General features: G+C 45.5%; 2 protein-coding genes across 6 annotated transcripts in view; one reads left to right on the top strand and one right to left on the bottom strand.

The window, feature by feature from the left end:
* The window catches only part of NOP14 (NOP14 nucleolar protein), a 34,074-nt gene extending 29,927 nt beyond the window's left edge, over positions 1-4,147 (bottom strand). The window contains exons 1-2 of one of the 3 annotated variants that reach the window (XM_073342656.2): positions 3,504-3,567; positions 842-1,065 (exon numbers count right to left, since the gene is read on the bottom strand). In XM_073342656.2, the coding sequence (XP_073198757.1) occupies positions 842-850 (9 nt within the window). In that variant the 5' untranslated portion in view covers positions 851-1,065; positions 3,504-3,567. Of the gene's footprint in view, positions 1-841; positions 1,066-3,503 lie in introns of all 3 variants that reach the window. The other 2 variants (XM_073342657.2, XM_073342655.2) reach the window with 2 other exon arrangements.
* Positions 4,097-16,073, top strand: part of GRK4 (G protein-coupled receptor kinase 4) — an 82,741-nt gene continuing 70,764 nt past the window's right edge. For 2 of the 3 annotated variants that reach the window (XM_073342658.2, XM_073342663.2), the window contains exon 1: positions 4,527-4,619. In XM_073342658.2, the coding sequence (XP_073198759.2) occupies positions 4,568-4,619 (52 nt within the window). In that variant the 5' untranslated portion in view covers positions 4,527-4,567. Of the gene's footprint in view, positions 4,134-4,526; positions 4,620-16,073 lie in introns of those variants that run through there. The other variant, XM_073342660.2, reaches the window with a different exon arrangement.

The following is a 16,073-nucleotide window of genomic DNA, read 5'->3' as shown; positions in this document are numbered from 1 at the left end:
AAGCCTCTAGCCCAGGGGTGGGGAAACTACAGCCCGGGGGCCACATCTGGCCCTTGAGCTCCTGCTAGGGAGCAGGGTCGATGGCTTGCCCTGCTCCCGGAAACAGAAGCATGTCCCCGCTCCAGCTCCTACGCGTAGGGGCAGCCAGGGGGATCCGTATGTTGCCCCCACTCCAAGTGCCGCCCCCGCAGCTCCCATTGGCCTGAAACCACAGCCAATGGGAGCTGCAGGGGAAGCGCATGACGGGGCAGCATGCGGACCCGCCTGGCCACGTGTCCGCGTAGGATCCAGAGAGGGGGAAATGCCGCTGCTTCTGGGAGCTGCTTGAAGTAAGCACCGCCTAGACCCTGCACCCCGATACCCTCCAACACCCTAACCCCCAGCCCTGATCCCCCTCCCATCCTCTGAACTCCTTGGTCCCAGCCCAGCGCACCTTCCTGCACCCTGAACTCCTCATTTCTGGCCCCACTCCAGAGCCTGCATCCCCCAGCTGGAGCCCTCACCCCCTCCTGCACCCCAACCCCCAATTTCAGGAGCATTCATGGCCCACCATACAATTTCCATACCCAGATGTGGCCCTCGGGCCAAAAAACTGCCCATCCCTGCTCTAGCCCCATCACCCCTCACCGCAGGGCAGAAGCCCTGAGCTCCCCCAGTCTGGTAGGTGGAGAATGGGAGAGGGTGTGCAGGTTCCGCGAACCACACTTTAACTTTAAGAGAGCCATATGTGGCTCATGAGCTGTGGTTTGGCCACCACTGGTATATACATAGCAGTGAGAATGTGAAGAAAAAGAAATTTATTTTTTAACACAGCTTTAATACAATCCAGTACTGCACTTACGTCACTCATGCTGTATTTGCAGAGGCAGATTGGGAAGTACTTCTGGTGCCTTCAGTAAGGGATGCATCAGATTACTGGGCTCCCAGATATACAGTACGTATGTAGTCAAGATGCTCTCTAATGTGGTGGTGCTTATGGCTATGGACTTGGTGTCAAGTCAGAATAACCACTCTGATGCTGCAGTCGGTGATCTGTTATTTACATTACAATAGCACCATGGAATCCTAATCAAGGAACAGCACAATACAAAGAAGTAACAAAGACCATAGTCCCTTCCCCCAGAGCTCTCAATCTAGGATACAGAGAGTAGAGGATGCAGTTGACAGATGAAATAGACAAATTGGGTAAGGGTAGTTTGATAGATGAGATAACACAGAGTTTAAAAGAAAAGCAGAAGTCTTATCTCAGCACTTGCCTAACAATTTCCTTTCCAATGACGGGAAACTTTAAAGTAATATTTAAAAAAAACCCACAAAATACCAACGTTCACTTTGAGTACAGGTCCTTCGTAATTCAGGCTTATTCCTCTTGGTCTTCTCAGATAACTGTTTCCCATAAAGTAAAAAATGTCTAAGGCCCCGTAGCGCAAAGACTTAAGCACATCCTTAAACTGAAATCAAAGAGACTATAAATATTAATGAAGTTAACATTTGACAGGCTTGGGGCCTAAACTCCCACTACGACATAAACCAGTGTTTCTCAACCTTTTTGATACCAGGTACTGGCTATTACCAGCAGGAGAGTGGGGTGGGAGGAGGTATTGTTTCATGGTCTCTGTGTATATAATGTCTTCTGCAGTTTCCACAGTATGCATCCGATGAAGTGAGCTGTAGCTCACGAAAGCTTATGCTCAAATAAATTGGTTAGTCTCTAAGGTGCCACAAGTACTCCTTTTCTTTTTGTAGTAAGTGTCTACACTACACTGGCATAGCTGAATCTGTGGCACTGTAGCACAGACATACCCTCATCTGTACGTCCAGCAAGCTACAGTATTACTTTTCTTGGACAGTAAGCCCGAATCACTTATGAAGGAGTTTGGGGGCATTTATGTTACATCTCCCACACTTATTAGATGCTGACTATGATCCTTAGCAAGGTGAAAGGAAATGAAGGCTCATGTATTTTCACCATTCAACTAATGTGGCTGTAGTTTTCGGTGATTACTAAGTCACCTTATCCTGAAGGCAGAGCTCTGACCTTGATATCAACAGCAGGGACAGTCACTAACAGTGTTAGGAGCCAGTTTCAGAGATGGTCTCAGGGTGTGGGACATACAGAACTCACTGAGACATTCTGAGTTTTCATGAACACCCTTAAAGGGGCATTTTGAGGCATCATCACATTGCATCCTGACATTGTCTACTCCATACCACCAGTTCGACCAGTGTAGCTTGGATCAACATCATAATAATCACAAAAAAGTATTTTATATTTAAGAACGGTCATACTGGGTCAGATCAATGGTCCATCTAGCCCACTATCCTGTCTTCCAACAGTGGCTAATGCCAAGTGCTTCAGTGGAAATGAACAAAACAGGCAATCATCAAGTGACCCATCTCCTGTCGTTCACCCCCAGCTTCTGGCAGAAGCTAGGGACACTCAGAGCATGGTGTTGCATCCCTGCCCATCCTGGCTAATAGTCATTGAGAGACCTATCCTCCAGAAATTCTTTTTGAACCCTGCTATACTTTTGGCCTTCACAACATCCCCTGGCATGAAGTTCCACAGGTTGACTGTGCATTATGTGAAGAACTTCTGTTTGTTTTAAACCTGCTGCATTAATTTGAGTGATGCCAATTTCTTGTGTTATGTGAAGGAGTAAAATTTCTTATTCACCTACTCCACACCAGTCAAGATTTTATAGACTTCTATCATATTCCCACTTGTCATCTCTTTTCCAAGCTGAATAGTCCCTAGTCTTTTTGCTCTCTTCTCATACAGAAGTTGTTCCATACCCCTAATCATTTTTGTTGCCCTTCTCTGTACATTTTCCAATTCCAATATATCCTTTTTTGAAATGGGGGGGGGGCGAACGGGGGACACAACAGAGCCGCATGTAGCATTCAAGATGTTAATGTATAAGATGTATAGTTCTTTAGACTATAGCATTTTTCATCTGGGGGGGTCTCAAAGGGCTTTATAACATTAAGTCTCACAATCCTTGAGTGAGGTAAATGCCATTTTCAAGTCAGATAAATCAAGGTACAGAACAATCGTTTTGCTTGACAATTTTCCAGAGCAGGGATGGTTTATCAACGTTTATCAACTAACCAAAATAGGCCTCCAGTCCTCTCTGGGCCCCTTAGATAATGTTCATTGTTATCAGAATAAAGTAGCTTATCAAAAGTCACAGAGCAAGTAAATAACAAAGGCTGGAAAAAAAATCCCTGCTCACTGGCCTATACTCTATTCCGGGGCTATAGAGTTTGAGACTGGGGTTGTACCCCAACATGACATAAGGGCAGCCTTGGTGAGGTTTGTACCATCAAACCCTTTGAGCCACGCTATAGAATCCTGAGTTAAGACAGTTCACGTGCCATCATTTGCACACTCTGTGGGTGTGCAACACCACTGCCCCCATCTGGCAGCGGGGGCTTGCTCCAGAGTGGTAGGATCCACGCACCTTGTCCTCATCTGATGAGTGGCCTCCCCCCAGTCTTACCTTCTTGACAGCCTTGGACCGCGACACGCCCGGCAGCCCCACGTCATGTTTGGTTCTCCTCCCCAAGATATTAAACTTCTGCTTGTTGACCTTCACCTCGAAAGGGTTGTTCTTGACCAACGCCATCCCTGCCCCACTCGAGCCCGTGGCCCTGGCAGCCACTTGGCCCTTTCTTCTCTGCTTAGTTGGTTTCCCCATCGTAACGCGCGGGTGGGATCAATACTCAGTCAGCAGCATAAAGAACCAGGGACCACAGTCTTGTACAGGCTCCTGGGAGGGTGGGGGAAGCCACGCTAAACAAAATGGCGACCAAGGGCGCCCGACCTTAAACGGCCCCAAGCTGCCCCCTGCTGTCTGGACGCACCACCTCGCGCGAGAGCTTCTAAGTAGCGTGAGATCTAAAGGGGCGACCGGGGTCCCTCACCTGCCTGTCCAGCTGCTCTACTGATTACCTCTCACATTACGTACAGAGCAAGCTAAGCAGGAACGCGGCCACACCTCTCGCGAGAGTTGACCCCGACATCCCGCGGGATTTAGTGGTAGTAGCGGCTAGGCTCTGTAGGAGAAGAGATCGGAGCGGTAGGAACTACATGACTATATATCCCGGCATGCAATGCTCCACCCTCGCAGGTGAGAGGCGAGGAATCCTCTGTCAATCCTAGCAGGGAACACTCCACCGAGCGCGCGTGCTTACTACTCTTAGCGACCAACGATCCAGCTTTGACGCAAGTTGCCGCCGGCCGGGGGAGTGCATTGCCTGCTGGGAGTTGTAGTCTTCGGGGCGGAGCTGTAAGGGCGAGAGGCGGGGGAGCGCGGCATAGTCCTGCCCAGTGTGGGCAGGCCTCGGCCCGCCCGTCCCCTTTCTCCGCCCCCCTGAGCAGAAGAGGGAGAGGGCGGTGAGTGAGGGACGGGTGGTAGGGGAGAGGCGAGCCCAGCACTAGCCCTCGGGGCCGGATGAGTGGAGTCCGGGTGTCCCGGCGGTGGCGGGGCAGGAGGAGGGGGCGAAGGAGGTGGTGGCTCTGAGGGGGCGGCTCTGAGGGGGCAGCGGGGTTGGAGCCCTGATCATGGAGATCGAGAACATCGTGGCCAACACGGTACTGCTGAAAGCCAGGGAAGGTGAGCGCAGGGGAGGGGACGAAGGAGGGATGTGCGTGCCGACGAGGGGCTCTGAGGGGACGGGGTGCTGGGGGAGGAGGGGGACACGAGGGGAGGACTTAGGGTGAGAAGAGAGGTGGGGGCGCGAGAGGGAGGCGGCAGAGGGGAGCACAGTGCCAGGGAAGGAGGAGAGATGGGGACTGAGGCGAGAGGGTTTGGGGAAGGGGGGACTCGAAGGGGGCAGGGAGCGGTGGGGTTGTAAAGAGAAGCAGGGGCTGCTGCTGGCTGGGTGCAAATGACTTTGCCGGCTGCTTCAGAAAGATATTTACCCTTATTTTTAATTCAAAAAGTGATTATGGGAAGGTGGGTTACTAGCAGGAGGACGCTATCTATTCATCTGAAATAGGGTCTAACTTTGTCAAAAACTTTAAGAAACTTTTGCCTTGTCCTCAAGATCCCTGACAACCTCAAAAGTAACTGACGAATGCCGCCTGCAGTTTCAGGTTGAGTGTCTTACATTGCTTGGTATGAAAGTGTCTGACTGTATAATTGCAGAGAGTCTCCTAACTTTGAGATGGCCTCTCCAATGAGCAACCGTATTTTAAAGAAGTCTGAAATATTGTTCTCTCAAAAAGTTTTTTTTTTTTTCCTGGATGCACGGTTGCATAAGTGGCTACATGAAAGCTTCCCCAGACTTGCATAAGTGGCTATGTGAAAGCTTTCAGACTACCCTCTTTGCCCTTAGTAGATCCTGGCTCTGAGCTCCACTGTTCTTGTTCTCTTTGGACCTGATCCTCCTACTTTTAATTGGGTAGCTTACTGAGTAGTCCCACTGATTTCAGTGGGATGAGTCAAAGTGAGTAAGGGTGGAGGAATCTGGCCCTATAAGTTTTGCAAGTCACTCCCACTCCAAATGGGTTTGGCATGTATACTGTATGTGTATCCGGTGAAATTTGTCTTAAGCAGCCTGAACCAAAAAAAAAAAATAAAAAAAAAAATCAGTCTTCAGCTTTGAAATTGAGTTTAGAAAGTAGAATAATGATTACAATGTTGATACATCTCCCAATGTTAGTTAAAAAGACTGCCTCAGCCTAGATGAGTGATTAGTTCCTCTGAAAATGTACATCTGTGGTGTTGCAGCCTGGGTTTGGAGTTTGCATTGGAATGATCTAAGAAATGGGGAGCATGTGGACAGCACGTGGTCAGAGTAGAGCTTGGAGCCAGGTCCCACTAAGGATAGAGTGGTAACTGGGAATACTTTCAAGTGGCTGCTTAACATAGGGTTGCCTCCTTAGTTTAGATTCCACTAAATATAGAATAAATTATGATGGTATGACTGACCAGAATGAGAGTTTTTACTGTACTCTCAGATTTATAGTTCGACAGCAGCTGGCTTGATATGACCAGTCCTATCCAAGATTAAATTTATTGTGAGTAGTAATGACTGTGGGTAAACATTATGTTTGTATTTTTCTCCCTTTCCCCCTTATATAGAGATGAGCAAGCACAACATATTTTGGCTTGGAATCCTGATCACTGATCACTTATCTTCAGTCTCTTAGGTCTTTGTCCTGGAGGCATCCTGATGTGTCGTACATTTTTCAAAGTGCTGCTCAAACAGTAATGTATTTGCCACATGTGGAGTGCACTCATTGGTCCTGGGAAGATCTCTTTTGTTGCTTTCATCAGGAACACCCCACATTAGCTTAGTTGCTGTCCCCTTTATCCTGAGTTGGTGTGAGGGCTGCCAGTGCATGAAACTGACTCGGATACTGTGGTGATGGATGCATAAGAAATAGAGTAACTTTTCACTTGGAGAGAGCTGGACAGGTGGGGCAAAAACCATCCAGATCTCTGAGACATCTCCTCCTCCGGCTGTGGTTTGTCTCATCTCTCATTGCATAGTGTGAAGGGGCAGGAGAGACTAGGGACGTGCATAGTTGCTGCTTTTTACATAAAAGGTCAAATCCTCAGTTGGTCTAAAGTGGCATAGCTCCAACGATCTTTCAGATAATGTTGGAGTACATCAATAATTCATGCTATGAAATGGGGAAATTGCATGAAGTTGGATAGGAGCAGGTTACATTACTTTTATTAGAGCATAAATATTTCACTTGAATTTGCTAATTACTTTTCCTACTCTACTGTGCTCTTGCGAAAAGTTAAACCCATTTCCACTTCCCAAAGCCATGATAGAGGAAAAGGGACTATGTTCTTAATTATGGACTGCACAACTCTTCTAACTTGAGACTTTCTCATGACAGATAGGGATAGGCAAAACATTAATCTTAAAAGCACTTTATAGACACTAATCCTTCACACCCTTGTGAGGTAGATGGCTATTATCTGTGTTTCACAGATAAAGAAATTGAAACAGAGGTGTTGCATGTCTTGGTCAAATCCATAGAAAAGGTCTACTTCAAAGTATTTGTTAAAATTCAGGAGTTCCTGACTCTCAGGCTGTGTCTATACTAGCACTTTTGTCAGTCAGCGGTGTGAAGAAAACACACCCCTGACTGACACAAGTTTCATTGACAAAAGCACTGGTGTGGACATCACTATATCGGTGGGAGAGCATTTCCTGCAGACATAGCCACCACTGCTTGTTGGGGATGGTTCAGTTATGCTGGTGGGAATGATCTCTCCTGCTGGCATAGAGCGGCTGCACAGGAGACCCTACAGCGGTGCAGCTGCAGTGGTACAGCGGTGCCGCTGTAGGGTCCGTAGCATAGACATAGCCTTAGACTCTAAATCAGATCACTCGACCATGCTTCATGCTGGCTTGAAACTATCAGATTTTGCAAAAAGAAAAGGAGTACTTGTGGCACCTTAGAGACTAACCAATTTATTTGAGCATAAGCTTTCGTGAGCTACAGCTCACTTCATCGGATGAAGTGAGCTGTAGCTCACGAAAGCTTATGCTCAAATAAATTGGTTAGTCTCTAAGGTGCCACAAGTACTCCTTTTCTTTTTGCAAATACAGGCTAACATGGCTGTTACTCTGAAACCTATCAGATTTTGTGACTTCTAAGAATGACTTCAAACAAAATAACTTTTGAATTCTTTCCTCTTTTTTGTTTGGCTGGCTCTAATGATGTTCGCAGTTGATAGTACAAAAGTACTGCCAGTTGTTTGTCAAAATAAGTGTAAAGTGTTTCTGATGCTATGTTGACAATCTAGAAGAGATGTGTGGGTATGGAAACACTTGCTGCTTAAAGTATGGTTTGCTTTAGTGAATCAGAAGGAATAATTTAAAATATAAAATCAAATTAACTGAATTTTAGTTAAACTCACAATTATCCCAGTCACTGAATATCTAAAGACTTTGATTGTCTCCCGAGATCTTTGCATAATATGCCTTTACGTGTATCGCTAAATTTATAATTCAGTCTGCTTGACAATGATGCCAGTCTTTATTAATCCACTAGTCCAATTTTCCCCCTAGCACCTTCATGTTTTCACATTATATCCAAAAACAGCAGAGTCTAGAAACTCCAAATTTGTCTTCCAAATTTGTCATTGAGGACGAGTACCTTGGAACAGCATGGATCACATTTTAATAAAATATGGTCATGTGGACCACCTCTTCTGCATTCAGGATTATTTAACATCCCTGTAGCAACTACAGCAATTCCTTATATGGGGAAATTTTCACTGTAGTTTTTAACTTCTTTTAACATAACTTACAAGATGAGCTATTGCCTAGCTGCTATGTCTGGCCATTATGTCCAGATGGGACTTCCTATTACTCTACAGCACACAGTCAACCTGTGGAACTCCTTGCCTGAGGAGGTTGTGAAGGCTAGGACTATAACAGGGTTTAAAAGAGAACTGGATAAATTCATGGAGGCTAAGTCCATTAATGGCTATTAGCCAGGATGGGTAAGGAAAGGGGTCCCTAGCCTCTGTTTGTTGGAGGGTGGAGATGGATGGCAGGAGAGAGATCACTTGATCATTACACATTAGATCATTGTTAGGTTCACTGTCTCTGGGGCACCTGGCATTGGCCACTCTCTGTAGACTGGATATTGGTCTGGATGGACCTTTTGTCTGACCCAGTATGGCCATTCTTATGTTCTTTGGTCCTACCTCACATTCTTGTAGAAATCTGCCTGGCTTATATCTGTGTCAGTGATACTTTTATTTATTTCTTTTAAAAATCAAACTGGGGTGTCATGGCTTTATACGTATGTGGGAGGGTAAGGAGATTTCCCCCCCAACCTCCCCCCTTTCCCCCCCCCCCACATTAAGAATACTTAAATGATCATCAGAAGAAATAGAAATAACACTTCAGATATTTAGGGTTTGAGTTGTTTTTTTTTTTCTGGAAAAAAAACCCCTTGTTTGGTGGAAGTAATGGGCTATTGAAAAGAGAAATTATAAAGAAAGTTGCTTTGAATGTAGTGGGCACTGCATTATGTACTATATAAGCAACTGAGGTAAAAGGCTGTACAAGTGTAAAATCAATTATGGGAGCTATGAGAGCAAAGCCAGAATGCTTGTAATTTCATGAGAAATTGTACATTTTTATACATAACTTTCCTATAGGGATTTTAATATTTAAAAGAAAAAAATAGTTGGATTACTTCTACCTTTACAATAAAGTGGGGAAATGAATACTTACACTTACACTGCTTTTTCTAGCAAAAATGTTTCATGAAATATTAGGTTTCCTGGAAGACGTGAAGAGGGAATCCAAGGGGGGGAAAATAATTTATCAAATATAAACTGATTATTCTGAAAGAATTTTGTAGAAGTTCAGAAAAGCCATTAGCTCTTGTTCTGTTACTGCTTTTTGTGTCGATAATTTGTTAGTTTTATGGGTCTTTCACTAGCTTGCTACATTTTTAAATATAAATATGTAGGCCTCGGATTCATTTCAGTCTCCCAAAAGGCAAATAAAAAGAAATGCTTTCCTTCATGACACTAATGTATATCTTCATCTTGCTCCTCTTTTCATTGCTTAAAGTAATATGGTGTATAAATACTCCAGAGGAGCAGATCCTCAGGTGGTGTAAATGGTCATAGCTCCATTGAAATCAATATCCATTTACACCAGCTGAGGTTCTGGCCCCCAGAGTGCCTCTTAAATGCATTGGGCCCATTTACACTCACTTCATACAGCCAAAGCAGTATGAAGAAAACTTAGATGTCTAAGGTGTTATCTACACTTGAAACGCTACAGTGGCACAGCAGCAGCCAGGGGTGGCAGGTTTATATAATTTTTGGTGGTGCCCAGAACGGGTCCAAGTCCCGCCCCCACCCCCACCTGCCTACGGCTCTGGGAGGGAGTTTGGGTGCAGGCTCTGGGCTGAGGCAGGGGGTTGGGGAACAGGAGGAGGTGCGGGGTGCAGGCTTTGGGAGGGAGTTTGGGTATGTGAGGGGATTTGGGGTGCGGGCTCTGGGCTGGGGCAGGGTTTTGGTGTGCGGGAGGGGGTGAGGGGTACAGGCTCTGGGAGGGAATTTGTGTGAGGGGTGTGGGCTCTGGGCTGGGGCAGGGGGTTCGCTTACCTCTAGTGGCTCCCGATAGTGACCTGCACACCCCTCTGGTAGCAGCTCCTAGGTGTGAGGGCCGGGGGGGGGGGGTCTCTGCTTACCGCTGCCAGCAGGCACTGCCCCTGGAGCTCCCATTGGCAGCAGTTGTAGAGTCGGCGCTTGGGGTGGGGGCAGTGCATGGAGACACTACTCCCCTCCAGGGTCTGCAGGGATGTGCCAGCTGCTTCTGGGAGTGGCGCGGAGCGATGGTGGTGGCGGTGGCCCCCAGGCCCTTTTAAATTGCCTGGGGGCAGCAGGCAGGGCCAGGAGATGCTCCAGGTCAGGCGCATGGGGGCGGCAGGCAGGGCCGGGGGAGAGACATTGGAGGAGGCCCTGAACATTGGTGGAGGCGTGCCCACAGGCTCTGAATATTCCTGGAGCACAGGCACCGCGGGCCCATATAACTCACCGCTCCGGCAGCAGTGTTGCAGCTGCGGTGCTGTAGTGCTTCAGTGTAGACGTTACCTATGCTGATGGGAGGTTATTGGCCTCTGAAGAGGCAGTAGCTAAGTCGATGGAAGAATTCTTCCCTCGATGTAGCGTTGTCTATGCAGGGATTTAGGTTGGCTTAATTATGTCATTCAGAAATGTGAATTTTTCACACCTGTCTTGAGCAACATAGCTGGTCAATCTAAGTATTGACCAGCTCTAAGTCTGACTGAACATAAGGCCAATTGTTAGGAAAGTATTAGTGTAGGAAGAGGTTAAAGGCTGTGCATTTCCTTGTTTTGATGTTGGAATTCTACCAGTTTAGGTGCTCTATTTCTGAAGACTAAATGACCTTCCTCCCTCCCCTGCCCCAGAGTACACATTTGATCTCCTATGCAAAAAGTGTCTTTGAAGTCAATTGGGCTACTCCTGTATTTAAGGCAAGCAGGATTTTGTCTCAGGTAAGCAGGTATTTCTTATTATCTCGAGATACTATAGGTGGTGATACCTGGGCAGACATCTTCTGACATGTACACACTACTAGACCTTGCAAGTAGGAAACAAATTCCAATGGGGAGGGTTTCTTCTAAGCCCCAATAACTGACAGAAAAATGAACAAAACCTTTCATATTATTTCTTGAGAGCATATGGGCAGGTGAGACTGGGGTATACAAAAATTTGTGCTTTCAGGGACTGTAAATAAAGATTCATACACTCTAATCATCTGTATTATAAAAACATACAGGTCTTGAAAATCCACTTATCAGTGGTGAATTTCATCAGTTTCTGCAGAATCTAGTCTTTCATTTAAAAAAGACATTTTTAGCTCTTGTAAATACTGCTACCTTTTCCCTTTCCCCTTTTCCTTCTATAGTTTGGGGTATCCTAAGCTACCAAGTGCATCCCTCAGGTGATGGATGAGGATACTTGATACATAAAGTGGGCAGCTCTGAATATATTGAATAAGAACCTGTGGTCCCATGGTTGTGAGTCAGGCCATCTTATCCAAAGTATAATCTTCCTGAATAGAGTACTGAGATACCATCAGAAAGGTGTCTTCCAGACCCAGCCCATCTCAAGGTTATTTCCATAACTGACACATACATACATATTTTAAAATGTATATATGTCAGTTATGGAAATAACTGTAAGATGGGCTGGATGTGGAAGACTCCTTTCTGATGGTATCTCAGTACTCTATTCAGGAAGATTATACTCTCATAGAGGAGGTTAGCAGTGCTTCTCAAACTATCTGATGTGGCGGACTGCAATTTTTTTTCCAATGTGTCAGGGACTGTTACCATATTTGTGCCATATTATTATTGTATTTGGATAGGCACGTAGCACATCAGATCAGAAAAACTAACATTCTTCACTGTATGAATTGGAATGAGAGTGTGGCGTACTCGCAGAGATGTTCCCATTTAAATATATTGAAGACTGACTGAAAGGCGGTATGTCTGTGCGGATAGTATAAAATGACCATTATTCGTTTACGATCCAAGAAAATATTATTTGAGCATTCGTAGTAATATTAATTTATATTGGAAACAATATAATGAATATAATAAAAGTTTGCGGACATTTTTTAGGGGGCTTATCCGCTCCACCCGACAACCTGTCACAGTGTCTTTTTACTCCACCAGCTCCGCTGATCAGTGCAAATGCTGTCAAATTTCACGGAACAACAACACCACCAACAATAATAATTAATCCTCCTCTCCCCAAACCTGCACTAAACTGTCTTTCAGCATCAAGGGGCTACTTTATTTTATTATTTATTTATTTTATTTTTTGGAGTGGGGTGGAGGGGGTAAGGAAAGAGAGGGGGTGGCAGCCAAGCCCAAGAAATTGCTAGAGATTAACAAGTCTTCTCCTTATTTGTGTGTCCGTGGGCTTTGTCTGCTCGGGGCTGGGCGGGGGCAGCGTGAATGGATGGCACAGTGTGCAGGAAACACGCACCTACATTACACATGTTGCAGCTTAGGCAGCGCCTATTCCTCTCTGCGGCGTAAGGGTGAGAGAAGGGGGGGTGACCCCGTCAATGGCAGCGGCCGCAGCAGAGTCGCTGGCAGCTGCTGCTGTGGTGGCTGGGGTCAAACTAGCATGAGCTGGGGCAGCGCGTGGGGAGCGGAGCCGGCGCAAGCAGAACGTGCTGCCTCGGGTCCCAGGCGCTGCAGACCACGACTTTGAGTAGCTAGCACTGGGTTAGAGTACTTCTCAACAAAAAGGCAGCACAAGCTCTACAAGAATGGGAACAAGTTGGCTCACAAATTATAAGAGCAAGCTATTGTGATACCCATATTGTTATGTTTCTGAAACTTGGCAAATGTTAGGAAACCCACAACAGAAAACTTAATGCATTCTATCTGAGATGCTTGTAAAGAAACCTTGGTGTCAGCTGGTGGGATAAAATAACCAATGCTGATATGTTATAAAGGACCGGCCAGTAGACTGCAGAGACAATGATTCAAGAAAGAAGGCTGAAGTGATTCGGACATGTGTAAATGTCAGAAAACTGCATTCCTAGGCAAGTACTTGATTGGCTATCACCTGGTGGAAGATGAGGGAAGCAGGGAAAGGACAACAGATGACATATAAGAGAACCATTGAGTAAGATGGAGCTGTCTATAAGTAAGAAACTTGGCATTTGACAGAAGGAGGTGGAAAGACTGGGTTGCCTTGTGTCAGAAGGCATAAGAGCATCTAATAATAATTGTTATACTCCCTTATTTGCATCTTATTTTAAAATAGACTGTAAGCTCTTTGTGGCAGAGAACCTGTCTTCCTGTGTTTGTACAGCACTATGCACAATGGGGCTGTCTTTACTTTTGCCCTTTTTTATGACAATAAGAGTAAGAAGAAATTACAAGGGCATAGTGGGGTCCAAATAAATATGTTTACTAAATATACACAATATACAAGGCCCAGTTACCTATGCACATTGCTGCTCTGGGTGTTCTCGTGGTGCTCACTGTGCTATATGTTTCAGAGAAGTCTCCCAATCTATTTAAAGAGATACTACCTTATTCTCTAAATCAGTGGTTTTCAACCAGGGGTTCATGTACCCCTGGGGGTATGCAGAGACCTTCCAGGGGTACAATAACTCATCTAGATATTTGCCTAGTTTTACAACAGGCTGTATAAAAAGCACTAGCGAAGTTACTACAAACTAAAATTTCTACTTGTTTATACTGCTCTACATACTATACACTGAAATGTAAGTACTTATATTTATATTGATTTTTTTAGAATCTGTATTCTATATTCTAATTTATTTTATAACTATATGGTAAAAATGAGGAAATAAGCAATTTTTCAGTAATAGTGTGCTGTGATACTTTTGTATTTTTATGTCTGATTTTGTAAGCAAGTGGTTTTGAAGTGAGGTGAAACTTAGGGTACACAAGACAAATCAGATTCCTGAAAGGGCTACTGTAGTCTGGAAAGCTTGAGAGCCATTGCTCTACATGACTGGCTCTAAGCCTGCTTGGGGCCTGCAATACTAGCATAATATAAATTATTATAAATGCCTGAGAGCGTAGGTACAGAATCAGATTTGGGATTTTAAAACACTTTTAAAAAATAATTGGGAGGGTGAGAGATTATCTATATAAAGTTGAAATTGCGTCTGTTTTGTTCCACTTCATCCTGTTAATTAAATATCTCTACTGGATGCATTACAATAGAATGTGGTCCAAAGTTACGTTAGTTTATATCCTATTGTAAAATAACAATACTAAATTCTAGGTCAGATCAGCTAACCCTAGTTTCAACTTAAGTAAATTTACTGGATGAGCAGGTCTGAGGGAATATGGGAGAGTTGTAAATTATGTATAGTGGTTGCACAAACTAAAATGTTTATGCATTAGCATATCTAACTGTTCACATGATTAGTGAGATTGGACATGCAGTTGATGTAAAGGACCAATTACTTGTTCTCACGGCTTCAGCTGTGGGTTCTGTGAGTTATTGTGCACATCATTTTATACAAATTTTTTTGAAAATCTAATGCACTAAGTCTCTACAATCCAGATCGAAGATGGGATAAATTTTTTCTAGTTCTTTGTTTAAAAAAAAAAAAAATCAAATACAGCAGCCTTTCTACAGGCTGTCCCAAAAAGTTTGAGCCTAAAAAGGTCACTTCCTGATTTTTTTTTTTTTTTTTTTTTCCCTTTCTGGCTTTTGTAAGGAAGTATCCGATTCACACAACTATTCCATCCTGTCAGTTCATCAAAGACCATACCGAGTAATGTGAAATAGAAAGAGAGAAATTAACTTGCCTTCCCTGATGCTTCTGTTTCTTTGGTGTTGGTTTCATTATTGCTTTTAACATATTCTGCTTCTAGCACACATTTTGCTTATACAAGAGGGACTGGTACATCTGCCAGTTTTTTGCCGTTCTTAACACTCAAATAGTCTCAAACTTGACGTCTACAAACAGAATAATTCTACAGTGTCTGTCTTAAATTGTGGCCTTGGTCATACTGTGGATTATCTCTATAGCTTCACAGCCTGCAGAAATCTTCTGGTCAAGGCAAGTGAATACCTATTGAATATTCTGAGATAAAAGATGTTAGAAAGTTTGATCAGTTGGAAAAAGCAATTTCACTCTCTTCTTTCTGTCCTTGTAAGGCAGGGGTGGGCAAACTACGGCCTGTGGGCCGGATCCGGTCCCTCAGGACTTTGGATCCGGCCCGCGGGATTGCCACCACCGTGGCACTGCGCCACTCTGGGAAGCGGCCACACCATGTCCCTGCAGCCCGTGGGAGTGGGGGGACAGAGAGTTCAGCATGCTGCTCTTGCCTGTGGGTACCTCCCCTAAAAGTTCCCATTGGCCAGGAACGGGTTACCGTGGCCAATGGGAGCTTCGGGGAGGTACCCACAGGCGAGGGAAACACGTGGAGCTCTCCGTGCTGCTCCCCCCACCCCCACCAGGGGCCGCGCAAGGACGTGGTGCTGGCCGCTTCCCAGAGTGGTGTGGTGCGGGGCCGGGGCAGGCAGGGAGCTGGCCCTGGCCGCAGTGCGCGCTGCTGCCACCCCGGAGTTGCTCTAGGTAAGCGGTGCTGGGCCGGAGCCTGAACCCCTCCTGCACCCTGCACCCCAACTCCCTGCCCTGAGTCCCCTGCCGCATCCCGCACCTCTCCTTCACGCCAACCCCCTGACCTGAGCCCCCTCATACCTCCTGCACCCCTCCTCTGTCCCAACCTCTTGCCCTAAGCCCCTTCTTGCACACCGCACCCGCACACCGCCCCCGCACCCCAACCTCCTGCCCTGGCCCTGCAATCAATTTTCTCACCCACATGTGGCCCTTGGGCCAAAAAGTTTGCCCACCCCTGTTGTAAGGGATTGTTGGGAGAAGTAGCTATTTCTCCGTTCTGAGGGGATAATAAGGAATTGATGTGTGAGATGAGTAAATTAATGTTAATCTAGAGCAGTGGTTTTCAAACTTTTTTTCTGGCGACCCAGTTGAAGAAAATTGTTGATGCCCGTGATGCAACGGAGCTGGGG

The sequence above is a fragment of the Lepidochelys kempii genome, chromosome 4, assembly GCF_965140285.1.
Source record: "Lepidochelys kempii isolate rLepKem1 chromosome 4, rLepKem1.hap1, whole genome shotgun sequence".
NCBI classification, from domain to species: Eukaryota; Metazoa; Chordata; order Testudines; family Cheloniidae; genus Lepidochelys; species Lepidochelys kempii.
The sequence above is the reverse complement of the archived record's forward strand: the minus strand, read 5'-3'. Positions and strand labels throughout refer to the sequence as shown.